The sequence below is a fragment of the Bufo bufo genome, chromosome 5 (assembly GCF_905171765.1).
Source record: "Bufo bufo chromosome 5, aBufBuf1.1, whole genome shotgun sequence".
Lineage (NCBI taxonomy): Eukaryota > Metazoa > Chordata > Amphibia > Anura > Bufonidae > Bufo > Bufo bufo.
This window is the reverse complement of record NC_053393.1, coordinates 229,389,497-229,409,397: the sequence shown is the minus strand read 5'-3', so window position 1 is coordinate 229,409,397 and position 19,901 is coordinate 229,389,497. Positions and strand designations below refer to the sequence as shown.

At 43.7% G+C, this 19,901-nt stretch overlaps 1 protein-coding gene across 5 annotated transcripts in view; it reads right to left on the bottom strand.

The window, feature by feature from the left end:
* The window catches only part of SEPTIN7 (septin 7), a 117,695-nt gene that overhangs the window by 94,806 nt on the left and 2,988 nt on the right, over positions 1 to 19,901 (bottom strand). For 3 of the 5 annotated variants that reach the window (XM_040431311.1, XM_040431308.1, XM_040431310.1), the window contains exon 2: positions 5,806 to 5,810. The exons of the other annotated variants lie outside the window; for them this stretch is intronic. In XM_040431311.1, the coding sequence (XP_040287245.1) occupies positions 5,806 to 5,810 (5 nt within the window). The remainder of the gene's footprint in view (positions 1 to 5,805; positions 5,811 to 19,901) is intronic. 5 annotated transcript variants of the gene reach the window in all.

Here is a 19,901-nt window from a genome sequence, read left to right as displayed (position 1 = left end):
TCGGTGACACATACCTTCCATCCATGATGATTCCAGGTACCTTCTTACACCACTTACAGCCATGTGCCCAGATGTTGGCAACTTATTTGAAAGACAAACATATTTTACAGATATTAAATAAAATAGAATAGAGATTACACTACATTATTAGCATGCTTGATGTAAAAATCACGTTATACTATAATAGAAAATGATAAAGGATGTGAAGCTGCAAAATTCTTTTTAGAAAAAAATAAAAGGGAGAACTGCCTAGAGGTCAAATTGATTTTAAAAGGGGAGTGCATATTATTTATTTTAAAGAAAATTTATTTTATTTTTGAGGATATTTTTTATCTTCAGCAGTGGGGTACTACGATGGGGACGAGATTCTAGGGTTTGCAAATGTGGGGCGATGGGAACATGAAGTGATCCACCCCAATGGCGAGCTCCGGGCAAATCTCGTCCTCAGGAAACGTTTCATAGATTATGTAGTTTTTATTTGGGGTGGGAGAAGAATTGGTGCAACTTTTTAAAGAATTAAATAAAAATGGAGTTTTATTTGTAATTTACACCTACTATTAGTACAAGGGAGATTAACTTTTTAGACTTAACTATCTATATAGAGAAGAATAAAATACGTACAAGGACATACAATAAACTCACAGATGTGAATAGTTTTATTTCACAAGACAGTTGCCACCTCCCCCAGTGGCTGGAAAACATACCCAAGAGTCAGTTTATGCCAGGCATGGCCAACCTGAGACTCTCCAGCTGTTGCAAAACGACAACTCCCACCATGCTTAGACTGCCTACAGCTCTCAGCCTGCAGCAGGGTATGGTGGGAGTTGTAGTTTTACAACAGCTAGAGAGCCGCAGGTTGGCCATGCCTGGTTTATGCGAATAAAAAGAAAGTGTACAAAAATGGAGGATTATGAGTAAGAGGCAGAGGAATTACAACACAAGTTTGAATCAAAAGGTTATAGCAGGGATAGTTTAATAGAACAAAAAAAATACTAATAGCTGGATTAGGCTACTTTCACACTTGCGTTCGGGGTTCTGCTTGTGAGTTCCGTTTGAAAGCTCTCACAAGCGGCCCCGAACGGATCCGTACGGCCCCAATGCATTCTGAGTGGATGCGGATCCGCTCAGAATGCCTCAGTCTGGCACAGTTTGACCTCCGTTCCACTCAGCAGGCGGACACCCGAACGCAGCTTGCAGCGTTCGGGTGTCCGCCTGGCCGTGCGGAGCCAAACGGATCTGTCCAGACTTACAATGTAAGTCAATGGGGACGGATCCGTTTGAAGTTGACACAATATGGTGCAATTTTCAAATGGATCTGTCCCCCATTGACTTTCAATGCAAAGTCTGGATGGATCCGTCTGACTAACTTTCAGACTTAGAATTTTTTCTGAAAGATAATGCAGACGGATCCGTTCTGAACGGATCCCATCGTTTGCATTATAGGAGCGGATCCGTCTGTGCAGACACCAGACGGATCCGCTCCGAACGCAAGTGTGAAAGTAGCCTTAGAAAGACAGGATTTAATTAAGAACAAGAGACTTAATAAAGGAAATGGAGAGAAGAATGATAGGGAACAATTCAAATACCGCCCATTATCACACAATCTAAATTTTCAAACTAAGAGGTTTAAAAACAATATTAAAAAACATTGGGATATTTTGAAAGACAAAATAGGTGATTATATCCCCAAATTTATATATAGGAAGGCAAGAAATGTAGGGAATATGGTGGCACTAACAAATAAATGTATAAATTTACAGATGAACAATCTGGGAAAAATAAAGCAACCATCAAAAGGTTTTTTTCCGTGTGGGATATGTAAAAGATTAAAAATTACTAAGAAATCTGGAAAAACGATACAAATAAAAAATACAGATGGCTCATTTGTACTCGATATAAGATATCACATGTAATAGTCGAGGTGTCATTTACTCATTAATCTCTCCATGTAAGAAGATATACACATAACGTACAAAAAGGTCATTAAATAAAAGCAGAGAGGAGGAGGAGGCAGCTCTTTTACCTCAGTGTTGTAAAGTAACATGTCTTCATGTGTGAACAGGACAGGTTTTGTGTGAACTAATGGGACAGCGGCCATTTGGTTTCCCCTGACTGCTCCCCAGACAAAATGAGCCATTATAAATAATTAAAGGCATTTAGGAATATATTTATAATAAAGTAACATTTAACTATTCTCATTTTCTTAATTCCCGGAGAACCCCTTTAATGTCTCGTTTTCTCTAGGGGGTAATCAGGGGAAATAAAATGGCCACTACAAAACCGGTCTCTCAGCAGGACAATTTACTCCAGGGCAGAAAGCTGAAAAGCCGTCTTAGAGGCGGTCATGAATTACAGCTGATAACATAGATAATAAGATCTTCATCTCTTTGGGTAGAAAAGAACCAAGTAAAAGCACAAAGAGGAAGGACTGGTGGGGTTGTGACTAATGGGCAGCAGCACTTGTGTTCACTCTGCTACATTACCACACAGAATCAGGTCTATAAAGATGGTGCCCACTCCAGACACCTGAGGCTGTTCACAGACATTTAATCCCCCAGATGTAGCGATCAATTGTGACCACGGCATCTGAGGCAGCTTTCCCTGGGAGTACTGAGCTCCTGGAGCCCAAAATCAGCAAGGGGGAGAGCTGTTCATTCCTTGTGGTTGCCTAAATCCTGCTGAAGGATCAGAGGCTACCACAGCCATAGTTCCTATGAATACCTGCAGGTGTCAGGGCTCCACAGGAATATAGCACAACCACAACTCCCATAGATGGCAATGGTAACTCATTGCAGTCGTCTATGTGACAAGAAATCTAAGAATAACTTGTTACATATCACTCAATGTACTTTGGGGGGGAGTTTACTGTTATCTCCCTTACCTTCGCTATTGAAACCATAATTACCATCTTGGCTAGTCTGTCCATGGACTTGGCATTGCGGGTCTGCCGGTGTCTCCGCTGTTGAATTCATTACTGTACTCTTTGTATTGCACATATTCTAATGTATCTGACTAAGGCTTCGTTCACATCACCTTTCTGGCTTTCCGTTCTCCTGCTCCGTCTAGGATCAGGAGAACGGAAAGGACGGAAAAGGCACATAACTGACGCCAAACGGAGCCCTTAGGACCCCATAGATTATAATGGGGTCTGTTAGGTTTCCGCTCAGAAGATGATTTTTAAGCGGAGACAAAAGTCCTGCATGCAGGACTTTTGTCTCCACTTAAAAATCATCTTCTGAGCGGAAACATAACGGACCCCATTATAATCTATGGGGTCCTAAGGGCTCCGTTTGACTCAGTTTGGCGTCAGTTATGTGCCTTTTCCGTCCTTTCCGTTCTCCTGCTCCTAGACGGAGAAGGAGAACGGAAAGCCAGAACGGTGATGTGAACGTAGCCTAATATGTTAGATTTGCTGCTCATCTCCTACAATGTTTGGGTTATGGGGGATTTTGTTATTGTATTTAATGAAAACATTTGTTACTACTTAATGATGTGATTTTTTTTTTTTAAATCAGTTGTTAGACCCTATTCACACAACCCTATTTTTGGTCTGCATCCGATCCACACTTTTTGCAGAAAGGATCTGGACCCATTTATTTCAATGGGTTCACAAAAAATGAGGATAGTAATGTCAACATCTGTATGTCCGTTCGGTAGCCCTGCAAAAAATATAGAACATGTCCTTGCAGACAAGGATAGCCAATGCTACAATGGATCCGCAAAAAAAAACGAATAAAAAACACGGATGTCAACCATTTTTTCGGATCCATGTTTTCGCGGACCACAAAATACATATGGCCGTGTGAATGCACCCTTACCACCCCCTAAGGGCACTTAAAATGTGTAACAAAATAAAAAAAAAACTATAAAAATTCCCCATAATAAAAACATATTTTTTCATAGCTGAGCCCCAAAACACCAGTAGTATTAAAACGTATTTTAGATGCGGTATCGCTATAAGGGTCCATTCACACATCCGTGTGTGTTTTGCAAATCCACAAAACACAGACAGCGGCAATGCGCGTTTTCCGCATTTTGCGTACCGCACATTGCTGGCAGTAAGAGAATATGCCTATTCTTGTCCGCTATTGCGGACAAGAATAGGACATGTTCTATTTTTTTCAGGATCGGAATTGCGGACCCGAAAGTGCGGGTCCGCAATTCCAATTGGGGCCGCACGTCGTGCGGCCCCATAAAAATGTATGGGTCCGCAAGTCCGTTCCGCAAAATGCGGAATGGAATTGCGGATTTGTGAATGGACCCCAATTGTACTGTGACCTGGAAAATGAAAGGAGCAGGTAATTTTCTAGGGAACACTGAAAACAAAATCCACAAAACTATAGTAGAATTTTCCCCAATTTCACCTGTCTTGATTTTTTTTTTCAGCTTCCCACTACATCATACGCAATATTTAATGGTGCCATTAGAAAAAACAACTTGTCCTACCAAAAAAAAAAAACTGTACAAACAAAATATGGCTATGTGAATGGAAAAATAAGAAAGTTATGGCTCTGGGAAGGCAGGGAGTGAAAAACGAAAACTCAAAAACAGAAAATTCCATCTGGAAAGGGTTAACAGTAAATTAGCAGCAGTCATTGTGTCAGTCACACAGTGTAATTGAAAAGTAGAAGCGTTTGGGAACCACAGCAGCTCCGCCATGACATGGTAGACCATGTTATAGAGTGGGGTTACAGAGTAATGATGTGCATAGCGCACAAAATTTGCCAACCCTCTCCTGACTCAAAAACCGCGGAGATCAAAATCTCCTCTGGCATTAACATCAGCACAAACACTGTGCGCCAGCAGCTGCATGAAATGGGTTACCATTGTGAGCAGCTGCATGCAAGCCTTACATCAACAAGGACAATGCAAAACGCTGGATGGAGTGATGTAAGACATGCCACCCTGGACTCTGGTGTTCTGTGGAGTGACAAATCACGCTTCTCTATCTGGCAGTCTGATGGACAAGAAAGGTTTTGCAAATAGAGAACTTTACTTGCCTGACTGCACTGTGCCAACTGTAAAGTATAGTGGATGAGAGATATTGCTATGGGGTTGATGTTCAGGGTTTGGCCTAGGTCCCTTATTTCCATTAAATCTTAATGCTTCCGCATATCAAGACATTTTTGGACAGTTGAGTACTTCCAACCTTGTGGGAACGGTTTGGAGAATACTTTTTTCTGTTCCAGTACGGCTGTGCCCCAATGCACAAGGCAGGATCCATAAAGTCATAGCTGGGGGGAGTATGGTGTGGAAAAACTTGACTGGCCAACACAGGGCCCTGACCTCATCCTCATCGAAGACCTCTGTGATGAAGCAGAATGGAGATTGTGAGCCACGGCCTCTCAACCTACGTCAGTGTCTGACCTCACGTGCTATAATGGATGAATGGGCAAAAAGTACTACAGACACTCCAAAAATCATGTAAGGGGAGTATAAGCGGTTCTGGCTGCAAAGGGGGGACCAACTACATATTAATGCTTATGGATTTAGAATGGGATGTCATAAAATCTTCTGTAGATGTAATGACCCAGTACGTTTACCCATATAGTGCATCAATCTGTTCAGCTCCTCCAGCTCTATACCATGGTGCCCACATAAAGGACTATAAAACTGACCATTTATATTCATCTATTTACCTTAACATTAAACAGCCCAAAAGGTGTGTGAGTAAACCTATGAACACAACCTACTATCATAGAAACACTTTTGGTCTTTGTGTTGTGATTGAAAATAATGTTCCTATCAACAAACATAAAAGACACAAAATAATAATACAGAACTGCACATATAAGGGCTACTTACAGCTACTTTGTAAATAACACAGTTCCAGCATTCGAGGATTCCAAGGGTAATGGACGTCCAGATGGTAAAGCAACCATTCCAAGAGGTCGAAAGAGACGAGCAGGAGGCATAAAGGAAGACAGAAAAAAAAGTCAGTTAAATGTCCCTTTAAGAACAGCACATCCTAAAACAAAAGTGAATATTTAATATGCAAAATCTTCAAGACAACACCTTTTTATATAGTACATTTTAGTCCCATAAGGCTTCATGCACACAGTCATGTCCATTTTGGCTATTTTAGGTCACCGCGCTAAATAACTTTACAAGATAACAGCAGGACAACTACACAACGGCCATTGTAAAGATTTTTGCTTAAAGCAATTACTAACCTTCGGTGACAAGGTTAGCGCAATGATTTTCTTCTCTGTAGAGCAGTCCGAGTGTATTCATGTGCATTCTGAAATTTACCAGCATCTCTAAAGGATACTGGACCCAACCCACATCAGTACATTCAAACCAGAACCACCAAGGCTTCAACAAATATGATCTTCCATTTATCCGATGGATATTCGGTTTTGCAGTTTGCATTTTTCACCTAAAACCTTATTATGTTAAAGGAAATTTTCACTTCTGTATAGTACAGTAAGTAAAAATTAAATCAAATGTATCCTACACCCTACTACTACCAGTACTGTCTGTGAGAACAGTGAAGTGTTTCTAGATATTAGTCAGGTCTATAATAACAGACGGTTGTCTGCTCCTGTCAGTTTCCGTTAAAGAGAGGTTGTCCAGTTTCAAGCAGAAAGCAGACAATAAACTGCAATAAAGAATAGATGATTACTGTATTTTGCGCTTTATAAAATACACCGGACTATAAGACGCACCCCAGGTTTAGACAACAGAAAATTTGAAAAAAAAATTTGATGTCCTTTTTGAAGGGAATGTGGTTTACTGAAGTGAAGGGGTCAAGTTCAATAACTTTAGGGTTTAGCATGGGGGGGGGGGGGGGGGGGGGGGAATAGCTTCTGTCAGCTCCTGTTAACCTTAAGGCTCATTCAGACGGCCGTATGCTGTCAGCAAAAATGCAGATGAGTTTTTTTGCGGATTAGAGGCTGTCCCATTCACTTCTATAGGGCCTTTTCTTCTATTGCACAGCTCATCAAAACAAATGAAACATGTCCTATACTTGTCAGTGAAAATCAGAACATGGCCCCATTGAAGTCTATGGGTCAGCAAAAAAAAAAAAAAAAAAAAAAACGGAATGACATCCGTCTTTTTGCGGACATGCTGAACTGTCCGCAAAAAAAATCGGATCTGCATTTTTGCGGACAGCATATGGCCGTCTGAATGAGCCCTTACTGTGTCATCTGCTGACCATTATAACAACCAGCAATAGTGCATGTGGTCCCCTCAGTAAATGTATCTATCCAAATAAATGTGTCTCCTCTGTTGTGTTCTGCCATGCTGCTTCTTCTGCTAGAGGCACAGCTCTCTCACTGATCGGGCAAAGCATGGTATTTGTGCTCTGCCGGATCAGGGGGTCTTGTCCATGCTGGATCTCCCTGACTGACTTAATAAGACAGAGGCACTTTTTTGCAAGATTTTTTCTTGCTAAAAAGTGCATTTTACTTGACAGATCCTGCACTGCCACCCCAGTTCTCCCAACAGGGCACTGTTCTGGCTGCAGTGGTGACAACCCATTACCACTGCACCAAATCACCGGCTTCAGCAGCTCAGTGAAGACCTCAGGGACTGGCTGCAGCAGTCATGTGTTGTTGACATGGCATTACCGCTGCAGCCAGGAAAACCAAAACAGCGGAATGGGATCTGTCAGATAAAAAAAAAAAATCATCTATTTTGTATTACAGGATGATCCCCGAATAGTCCGCTTCCCTCTAGTAACTGAAAAATTTATTTAGGGGGTCATGCACACTACCGTTAACGGTCAGATAACAGCAATGTGCATTTCAAATTTTTCGAAACGCAACGTCCAGCCCATAATAGCACAGTCCTATCCTTGTCTGTAATACAGACAATAATAGGACATGTTCTATATTTTTGTGGATGCGGACAGCACAGTGTGTGCTGTCTGCAAATTTTGCGGCCCAACTAAGGTGAACCGGTCCGCTGCCGACCCGCAGAACATGCAGATCGGTTGCGGGCAAAAACTAAGTTTGTGTGCACGAGTCCTGATTCAGAAAATTTTTACATCAAAAAGCTCATCCTGCTGTTAAGTTCCTCTGGACTAGGGCTGCAACGATTCATCAATGCAAAAAAAAACACCTTGATGCAGGATTCGTTTAAATCACGTGACCACAGAGCGTGAGTGAAGAGAAGCCTCTCACTCACCGTTCCGTGGCCTCCCATCCGCACCGAGCTGCCAGGGCCTTACACGCACACATCATCAGCGCGCTGGCTGACGCTGTGTGCGACGTCAGGTTCCACCTAGTGCATGCCGGGAAGGGGGAAGATGCGGTCCGTCTCCTGTGGACTCCATGTCAGCGCACTGCCAGGAAAGGTAAGTATAAGTTAGCAGTGGCCTGAATCTACCGGCGGGGGGGGGGAGTGGGGGGGATACCTGTGATTTGAAGAGGCTGATGGCGCTGGGGGAGGGGGACAGATGGCAAGGGATGGGAGGGGTCTGATGAGTTTTTATAAAGGAAAACACAGTCTATTCATTTTTTCTTATTAGAGTACTCGATTAATCGTAAAAATGATCAGTAGAATATTCAATTGCTAAAATAATCATTAGCTGCAGCCCTACTCTGGACCCAATTCAGCAGACAATTATGAATTCCCTACATACTGTTTATTCGGACCCACTCAAGTCATAAAATAAAAAAAATAAAAAAATGCATGTTTTGGATAAAGTTGCAGGAAGCATCAGAAACAAATTCAAACATTCCTGCAGGGCCTGGAGACGACCCATCAAGGATGTTCGGGGTAGATGCCTGCAGACAGTGATAAGGGGAAGTTGCTGTAGTACACGGCTAGAGAAGAAGGACTTCAGAAACAGATCATTGGTTTCACTCATAAAATAACCTTCTTGTAAACCAGATCCTGTAGAGAAGCAAACATTCCAGTATAACCGTAAAAACGCATTTTCTTTCTTGCCGTATTCTCCAATTCAGCCTGCAAGCCCTTCTCAACAGTAATCTTTTCTGTCACGTGTCACACCAATGACAGTCTAATGGTATCAAGTGCTAACTGGAGCTGATTACGTGGAATCTCCACCAATACTTATTACCTAACCTAAATTCAGGACCCAGTGAAATCTAAAAAACAGCTGAAAAATCTGTGGGGAATTTATAAAGACTGGGGTTTTCATGCCAGTCTTCATCTGGATTCTTGTGCAGGGAGATTTGTCAAAATTATTAGGCGGCACACACAGCATAAAATAAAATAGCAAATTTTTGGTACCACCATTCTGGTGCAAAAAGCTTGATCTATGCGCTTGCTAAATAAGCAGTAAAAAAAAAAAAAAATAACTGCAATGTTTTATAAAAAAAACAAGATATGCCTTAGAGGTATTGGACTTCCTGCTGAGCATTCAGGTACCCACCACCCTCTGAGATAGACCCAGACCTAGGAAGATGGACTGTTCAATAACCAGGCTGACAGCTTGAGAAGCCCGGGGTTCAGATGATTGATTGGACCCTGCATTAGAAGGTCCTCGGTCTGAGAAAACAGAACTGGATCCTCCCGGCTGAGGGATCTCAGAAGACCGAACCAGCCCCTTCAGGGCCAAAAGGGGACCACCAGGATTAGGGTACATTTCTCGGTCTTGAATTTCTGGAGGACCTTCGGAATCATCGGAATTGGGGGGAAAAGCATAAACAAGACCCCACATCCAATCCTGAGCAAAGGAGTCTACCGCCCCACAGGGATCCCTTGGGTTGAGGGAGAAGTAATGAAACACTTTGTGGTTTTTCTTTGAGGCGAACAAATCCAGACTCTGACTGCCCCAATGAACCTCGATCTTCCGAAAGGCTGTCTGAGAAAAAGACCACTCGCCTGGATCTAGTCTCTGCAGACTTTGAAGATGACAATGCCTTGTGCTTCCCTGATGTCAGATGAAAGCCACTGCTGTGGAGTTGTCCGACTGGACCAGTACATGACTGTTTCTTGAGACCTTCCCATATTGCCCGAAGCTCTCTGTAATTGGACGACATCCTCCTCTGAGGTTCGGACCAAGTCCTCTGGAAGGAACTTCTGGCTGTAAGGGCGCCCCAGTCCCAGGAACTGGCGTCTGTTGTCAACTAGAAAACGTCTTCCTAATTCTAGAAAACCCCCTTCTGAGCCACCACTGTAAAGAGATTCTTACTGATGTTTCTAATTCTTTCTAATGTTTAGAAATATCCTCTGGTCCAGGGTTGACTAAGATCTGTTCCATTTCCTGAGGACAAGGACCTGCAGAGGTCTCATGTGGAATTGAGCCCAGGCAGCCGTGGGAATGCATGACGAGAGGTGTCCTAGAATTTTCATGCCCTCTCTCATCGAGCAAATGGGTTTTTTCAGTACTTGCTGGACTCTGAGCTTCTTCAGATCCTGGACCATTGGGAAAGGTAAGAAAGATTTCTGGAGGACGGAATCTAGAAGGATGCCCAAAAGGACATTGACTATCCACTCTGCCCTAACCCCTGAAGACGCCGGTCACGGCGAAACATGTCGGGGGGCAGCGTGAGGCTTCAATTCTAATACAGTGCATGTTGCAGCCCCAAGTAGCATAAGGGGAATTGTAACACTGAACACATACTGTGCTGGCAGCGCGCAGCCAGCCAAGCAGTAGTGATTTGTACCCTGCACCAAGTAAGGTGGCGGTGTATAACCCTATAGTAAACCGAATAGATGAGTAAGGACTGCGATGCACTGGAATTTTAACATCTAGTTAAGTTAGAAGTAATACTATTAAAAGCATATCAATAAAAGTTAAGTATTAGGTATATGAGTAGGTGCTGGATTAATAGGTGTAAATTAGTCCTTTGGACATTAGTATTTATTAAGTGTGGTAGGGGCACTCATCGTCAACAGGTCCCGTCTACCAGAATGCCAAAAGGTACAAACAGGGGTGAAAACCCTGGCTGTTTACCCTTGCTTTGTTACTGGAAAAAAAAAATTGAAAATCTGCCAAAAAAGTAAAATTCAGAAATTTCATCTCCATTTTCCTTTAATTCTTGTGGAAGACCTAAAAGGGTTAACAAAGTTTGTAAACTCAGTTTTGAATACCTTGAGGGTGTAGTTTCTAAAATGGTCATTTTTGGGTGGTTTCTATTATGTAAGCCTCTCAAAGTGACTTAAAAAGTGGGTTTTGGAAATTTTGAAAAATTTCAAGATTTGCTTCTAAACCATCTAAAGGCCCCAAAAATAAAATGGCATTCACAAAATGATCTAAAAATGAAGTAGACATGTAGGAAATGTAAAGTAGTTTTGCAAGAGCTGGAGGGCCACAGGTTGGCCATTCCCATGTGGTATTGGGGAGGGAACATTGAACAGCCTTCGTTATGTCCAGGACATCATAGAACCAGGCCTACTACTTTTTTTTTGACTCAGATGACGATATGCTCGAATAAATAAATGCCACCCACATACCTCCTGCATTGAGAATGTATGGGTCTTGGGACTGGAAGGGGAGACGGATCCCCATGCACAGCAGCCATTAAACACCACATACCACAGGAGGATATCCAGCATCTGTATGACCACTACCATACCAGAGTGCCAGCCTGTATCTCAGAAAGGGGAGATGCCACCCAGTATTAATGTGACCCTGAAGCAGAACCCAAAATAAAGGGTGCACCGCATTAGTTGTGTGATCATTGGCCAAGCACCACTAGAAGTTTATACATTGCCAATCTCAGCTTAATGGCATTTAAAGGGTTTTCTGAGATTTTACAACTGATGACCTCAGTATCTGATCGTGAGGGTCCAAGACCCAGGTCCCCCGCCCATCAGCTGTTTGAGAAGGCACTGGCAGTCCTGTGAGCACTGCGGCCTACTCCCTTCTCACCAAGCACAGCGCCGTACATGATATCGCAGCTTAGCCCCATTCACTTCTATGGAGCTGGGCAGCACCTAGGCCAAATGATCGATGAATGTGTTGTCACTGGCCTAAGAAAAGCTGCAAGGCGGCCACGGTGCTACGACGAGCACTAGTGTCTTCTCAAACAGCTGATCGGCGGGGGTCCTAGGTGTCGGACCCCCACCGACCAGATACTAATGACCTATCCAGAGGTCAGGTGTTCTTCATTTTCCAGTAGTGTATGTGTATGAAATCTACTGCAGCATGCATCACTGATGCCCGTGGAGGAACATCGGTGGTACAGATGATTGTCAAGACTAAAGCCATGATTAAACACAGCAGGTAGAGATCATCATCATATCTGCCCGGTCCTATCAATCAAAAGTGAAGACAGAGTGAGGCAGTTGCAGAGAGAGCAGAGCCTCTAGGTGTAAAGGCAACACCCCCGTTGCACCTAGATGCTTATTTGCATATAGTAAAACATTTCTCTCAGCAATGAGGGCACATATGAACATAAAACCAACACAGATGCCTTTAGCTGCCAAGCACAGATGTTACAAGCAGGGTGGATAAAAATCTGATTTAAAAAAAAAAAAAAAAAAATTGATTCTTTTTTATTTGATTCAGATTTTTTTTAATATAAAATGCTTTTTGAGGTAAATATATTACCATCCAAAGGTTATTCCATCATGAAATAAAGATTAGTTTTTTAATTATGTAGAATAAGGCTGTACGTGGACTCCCATATTGTTGAATGGATTAGGCAGTGGCTGAGGGACAGACAACAGAGGGTTGTAGTCAATGGAGTATATTCAGACCATGGTCTTGTTACCAGTGGGGTGCCTCAGGGATCTGTTCTGGGACCCATATTGTTTAATATCTTTATCAGCGAAATTGCAGAAGGCCTCGATGGTAAGGTGTGTCTTTTTGCTGATGACACAAAGATTTGTAACAGGGTTGATGTTCCTGGAGGGATACACCAAATGGAAAAGGATTTAGGAAAACTAGAGGAATGGTCAAAAATCTGGCAACTAAAATTTAAATGTTGATAAATGCAAGATAATGCACCTGGGGCGTAAAAACCCAAGAGCAGAATATAAAATCAGTGATACAGTCCTAACCTCAGTATCTGAGGAAAGGGATTTAGGGATCATTATTTCAGAAGACTTAAAGATAGGCAGACAATGTCATAGAGCAGCAGGAAATGCTAGCAGAATGCTTGGGTGTATAGGGAGAGGCATTACCAGTAGAAAGAGGGAGGTGCTCATGCCGCTCTACAGAGCACTAGTGAGACCTCACTTGGAGTATTGTGCGCAGTACTGGAGACCATATCTCCAGAAGGATATTGATACTCTAGAGAGAGTTCAGAGAAGAGCTCCTAAACTAGTACATGGATTGCAGGACAAAACTTACCAGGAAAGATTAAAGGACCTTAACATGTATAGCTTGGAAGAAAGAAGAGACAGAGGGGATATGATAGAAACTTTTAAATACATAAATGGAATCAACAAGGTAAAAGAGAAGAGAATATTTAAAATAAGAAAAACTGCTACAAGAGGACAGTTTTAAATTAGAGGGGCAAAGGTTTAAAAGTAATATCAGGAAGTATTACTTTACTGAGAGAGTAGTGGATGCATGGAATAGCCTTCCTGCAGAAGTGGTAGCTGCAAATACAGTGAAGGAGTTTAAGCATGCATGGGATAGGCAGAAGGCCATCCTTCATATAAGATATAGCCCTTGGCCCTTCATAGTATTCAGTATATTGGGCAGACTAGATGGGCCAAATGGTTCTTATCTGCCGACACATTCTATGTTTCTATATGTGTAATTTTTTTGGTAAATAAATTCCATTAATCCATTCACGTCATGCTCTTCCAGAGGTTTTTGTAAGATTATTGGGCAGTTTCTCTGCCTACAAGATATTATCACTGATGCTTGGTTTACTTTTGACTCAGCAGAGATCACATGCCTCTTCTTCACAGCAAAAATGTTATAACATGAACAGAGTTGAGAAAAATACCTAACTTCTACAAACCTATGAATGCAAAATCAACCTAATCAAACTAATATAAAAAGTTGTTTAAATCTTCATCTACTTGCATATTATAAGTTATACCAGCAAGAATTTGTCTTTATGTAGAAAACTATGATTTAAATCAAGCTTTACTGACTAGTGATTTAAATCAAATCCACCCTGGTTAAAAGTCAGCCAGTGTCAGGGGTACAAATCTGCTGACAGATGCGCTTTAAAGGGTTTCTATCACTTCGTTTCACCTATTTAGCTTTCAGACACTAGCGATCCGCTAGTGTCTGCTTTATCTAACCATCCTAATATAAGAGCTTATTGTCCTGCCGTTTAGCTAAAAAAATAACTTATATAGATATGCAAATGAGCCTCTAGGTGCTATGGGGGCGTGATTAGCACCTAGAGGCTCCGTCTACCTTAACAAACTGCCGCCGCCCAGCGCGTCCCTCCAGCCCGCCCATCTCCTCCGGAATGCGATGCTCCTCGTATTCGGCGCATGCGCAGTGAATGTCTGATCGCTTCCCTGCTCAGACATCTCCACTGCGCCTGCGCCGATGACGTCATAGTGCTCCGAGGAACAGGCGCAGTGGAGATGTCTGAGCAGGGAAGCGATCAGACATTCACTGCGCATGCGCAGAACAGAGACGCGCACGGAGAGGATCGCTTCAGCTGGAGATGGGCGGGCTGGAGGGACGCGCTGGGCGGCGGCAGTTTGTTAAGGTAGACGGAGCCTCTAGGTGCTAATCACGCCCCCATAGCACCTAGAGGCTCATTTGCATATCTATATAAGTTATTTTTTTAGCTAAACGGCAGGACAATAAGCTCTTATATTAGGATGGTTAGATAAAGCAGACACTAGCGGATCGCTAGTGTCTGAAAGCTAAATAGGTGAAACAAAGTGATAGAAACCCTTTAAGTGCCTAAAGAGGAGCTGTCACCTCTCCTGACAAGTCTGTTTTAGTAACGACTTGCATTCCCCATGTACTAACTCTGGAGAATCTATTCATATAGCTCTATATTTGCCAATTACTCCAGTATTCATACTAGAAGTTTATGAATGAATCCTCTACTGGGTGTTACCAGCTGGGGAGTGTCCCTGTACAGTCTGACACTGTTCAATTAGTGCTGCCAGAGTCAGGCTGTACAGGGACACTTCCCAATACCCAGGAGAGGATAGGGATGGGCGATTTGAAAAATTTTCAGACGATAAACGATATTAAGAAATGTATCGCAATAACTATTTATATCGCGATAAATACCAGTTTAAAAGAAAAAAAAACACAAGGAGACGTTATACTGTATATGGGGGCAGCTGCAAGGAGACAATCTATTACAGTATGGGGGCAGCAGCTACAAGGTGCTGCCACGCCGCCATGTCTTCTGGCCACCTGTGTGACCTGCCTGCCACCACCGTACAGTAATTCCTTCTTGTTGGTCATGTCATGGGGGAGGGACTCATGATGGCTCATTCCCTGCCTGCTGGCTGCTATTTCAATGTGCAGTGCGGTGCGTGCAGCTAGTTGCAGGCAGGCAGGACTGAGTAGTAACAGACATAATAGGGGTCATCTGATAGACAGACATTACACCTTTAATCGGGGCCGGGCTCCGGCAGCTGTAATATATAGGGTCTCTCTCCGCAGGCGAAGTGAATTCTGTGGTGGTCGGACGGAGTGGGACTAAGTTCAGAGACTTTACCGCCACTCACTCCCTTACTGTGCTGCTCAGCCTCAGGGGCCTCCTATGATTCAGACGCTAGACGTCGGAGGGCGGAGCATGGGCGGCCGCTGCAGGCAACAATTAATATGCAATGATGCAGGGGCGGGAGGCCGCAGTTCTTGAAGTGGTCAGCACACATGACAGCTTCGTTGACGTCACAAAATAGCACAGTTATTAGGAAACAGTGATATCGCCATATCACAGTTTCTTAACACCGCGGTATACTGCCAAACACCGATGCATTGCCCAACCCTAGGAGAAGATTCATTCATAAACTTCTAGTATGAATAATGGAGTAATAGCACAACACAGTTATATGAAAAGATGCTCCAGAATCGGTATTACCTGGAGAATGCAAGTCGTTACTGAAACAGACATGTCAGGAGAGGCGAAGCGTCCCCTTTAAATACAAAAATGACTTCCTAAAATAGCAACAGGTTCAAAAGATACGATCCACATGCAGCATGCTCGTGAGTACAGTCTTCGTACAGTGTTGGAATCCATGTCACTTTCTCAGCTACTAGGTGACCATCCTCAGCTCTTTCATATACTAGACTATGAGATCATATTATAACAGATCCCCCATTACACCAAATACCGCCATATATTAGCACACAGAAATATAAGGACGGCACCCTGGAGGGGACAAATGCACATGTTACCGTTATCTGGCGCGGGGGTTTATCAAGCCTCATACAACAGAAAAGAAAGTTAGAAGGAAAACGTGGAAATCTAGAACTGGCAAGGAACAGGTTAAACTAGCATGCCTGTGGGTTGACAGACCACACTGCTGAAGGCTGTCCCTGTTCCAAAGTGATGAGGAAGGGGGGGGGGGGGGGGAGAAACTTTTTTTTGTCTTGCATTTTTGCCCCGGACTGAACGCAGCCCCCTGCACAGAAGGCGGTATATGCCTTACATACAGGATACGTAGGGCAAGCAAAAGGGTAAAATGCAGGAAAGTCGGAAGAAGAAATTCCAGAAGCCTGAGAGGACATTCCCCTATCACGCAGGGAGGCTTCTGGATGTGGCCGTTCTAAATACTCCAGACGCCGATATACAGATATCGACTATTACTATACACTAGGGCTGCAACGATTAATCGACTATCGATAATATTCGATAACGGGATTCGTTGTCGACAAATCCAGTTATCGAATAATCTCTGATTCGTTGCTATGCGGGCGGTTTACTTTAAATTAGCGCATCTTTATTTTACCTTACAATGAAGCTCCAGTAACAGGCAGAGCGGACGGCGGCGTAACGTCACTTACTCACGTGACGCGCCTGCGTCATTAATAAAGTGGGCGGAGCAGGCGCGTCATGCGAGTGAGTGACGTTAGGCGACGCCTGCTCTGCCTGTTACCTGAGCTTCATTGTAAGGTAATAAAGATGCGCTGAGTAAAAGTTACTGCCAGAATAGTCTGCTGTGAGCAGCGGGGCCGAGGCTGTTATGGGGTGGGGGGGGGGGATCTGTGTATGGAGCTGTTATGGGGTGGGGGGGGGGGGGTCTGTGTATGGCGCTGTTATGGGGAGGGGGGGGGGTCTGTGTATGGCGCTGTTATGGGGAGGGGGGGGGGTCTGTGTATGGCGCTGTTATGGGGAGGGGGGGGGATCTGTGTATGGCGCTGTTATGGGGAGGGGGGGGATCTGTGTATGGCGCTGTTATGGGGAGGGGGGGGGTCTGTGGATGACACATATAGCATAAGATGCTATATAGCGCCATCCACAGATCCCCCTTCCCATAACAGCGCCATCCACAGATCCCCCTTCCCATAACAGCGCCATCCACAGATCCCCCTTCCCATAACAGCGCCATCCACAGATCCCCCTTCCCATAACAGCGCCTTCCACAGATCCCCCTTCCCATAACAGCGCCATCCACAGATCCCCCTTCCCATAACAGCGCCATCCACAGATCCCCCTTCCCATAACAGCGCCATCCACAGATCCCCTCCATAACAGCGCCATCCACAGATCCCCTCCATAACAGCGCCATCCACAGATCCCCTCCATAACAGTGCCATCCACAATTTGTTTTAATATGGCCTTTGAACATAATTTTTCAAGTAAAATCATATAAACCTCTTTGTTTTGTAATTTGTGTTTTTTCCCGATTAATCGATTAAATTATCGACAACTAATTGATTATTCAAATAACCATTAGCTGCTACTATACACTGCCCGCCCTTTCTTCAGTTTCAGCTGCTTTCCGCCCAGTCTACCATACAGCAAAAAAGATGGAAATGAATTGCTAGGTTCACATCTCCATTACTGAGATCCGGAGCAAATGCTGTTGGCACAGTGCTTTTTGTAAGGCCGGATCACAGCCGGATCTCATTACAGTCAATGGGGATCCGGCGGTGAAGTGGAGAATCCTGCGCGATCCAGGAGGCTGCTTTGTGATAAACAGCCCGTCGGATCTCCTTAGGCCACATTCGCATCACTGTATGTGTTTTGTGGTCCTCAAATTGCAAATACGCAAAATATGGATACCGTCCAGGTTGCATCTGCACTCTTTTGCGGACCCAGTGACTTCAATGGGTTCATAGGGCGCATTTTGCGATATAGGACATGTTCTATCACTCTGCAGAACAGACATATGGATCATCTGTGTGTGCTTTCCACATTTGTATATCCATTCCCCAAAAAGATGGTATATGTACTCAAGTCAATGAGCCCACAAAATATATTGCGGACGGCACACTGACTACTTCCATATTTTGCGAATCCGCAACTTGCGGTTGTGTGCATCAGGCCTAAGTCCAAAGATTAACCCTTTGGGCCCTTTTAAATGAACAGATCCATCCCAATATACGTTTGAGTACCATTCAGGTGTTTATATGTACGCCAGCGGAAGGCTAAAATGTAGTGTGAACCCCACATATGACATCCATAGACCCCAAGAGAGCGTATAGACAGGGGGTTATCTTTATGAGACAACCCACATAATGACATCGATGCCTTGATGGGTCAGCTAATTCACCAGTCTGGACGTGGCATTCCATTCTATGTGAGGCGAGACCCGCATGTATCACAGAATTTCCTGTAATTGCGCCATAAGGCCTGGACTGCACTGCGACTTTTTAGAGCGCTACGGATTGATTTTAACTATTGAGTAACAGCTGCAGTCCACAAGAATGCTGTCATGTGGACTGCAGCTGTAGTTAAATAGTTAAAATCAGTCGCGCTACAAAAAGTCCGGTGTGGGTGAAGATGACACGTCCTGTACCATCAGGCTCACTTTAAATGATATAGTATCTGCAGAATGAGCATTTATAGCACAGAAATAAAAAATAAAAGTCGTCGCTTTCACTTCAGAATCAAGGATCAGACTAAACAAATGAGAGCACTTCCTCTATCTCTGCCCAGAAGGAGATTCATGGGAAGCCATCCATCAGTCCCAACTCAAGTTTCAGGGCTGGGCAGCCATTAACCCTGTGCGTGCAGCTTCCTGTACAGCTCCAGAGTGACAACATTGTCCGCTTCTGAAGTCCCAGAGCCAGGACAAGCGCCCAGCCAAGGACGCGTGCACTCCTCAAGAAGCTGGGGAGATGCAATGAAATCTTCATGTACTGGAAGCCTCTCTCACAATTCAATGATACTTGCAATAGACTTTGTGGTGAGGGGAGAAAGATGATCATAGTCAATACTATGCTTGAACTCAAGTCCCACACAGTAAAGTGTGACAACCACATGAACTCCGCTACGGCACATGTTCCATTTACATAAGATTAGAATGTGGCTTCCATAGAGCTAGTTATATTCTCCAGAATACAATTGCATACAACAGTCGCATCACTAATAGTTAGGAGCACCCCTATTGTATTCATTGTAACCCATATATTATGGAAAAAGATCTACGTGCTGTTAACCCCTTATCTATTTTGGGAATATTCCCCACTTGGAAATCCTTATCCATGTTTTCCACATTTCGGGACACCATGACATGATCTCTAATCAAGCGATATGGATAGAAAATTGTATAGAATATCGTTTTCACAGTTCGAATCCACAGGCCATGAGTAAGGATCTCATGCAGGTCCAAAATGCATTAGCTGTGGAGTTTATTCAAGGGGGTTATGCCACAATGAACACCAGACATCATATAGTCCACGACAATACCTTTCTAACCAAGCTAGAACCAGCCCTGTACCTCACATGGATGGGGGTCCTTTCTGCTGCAGCCCTCCCTACAACTGTCACAGCTAACAGAACATATGGCTGGCGGCAGTTGAAGATTTAAAACGTGCGTGCGACCACCTCAGCGAGATGGACAAGAAATAAGGAAAAGAGCAAACAGTGGCTATGCTAAATGTTTAATTCCACACAATTACAATAGTATTCAGATCAGGGATG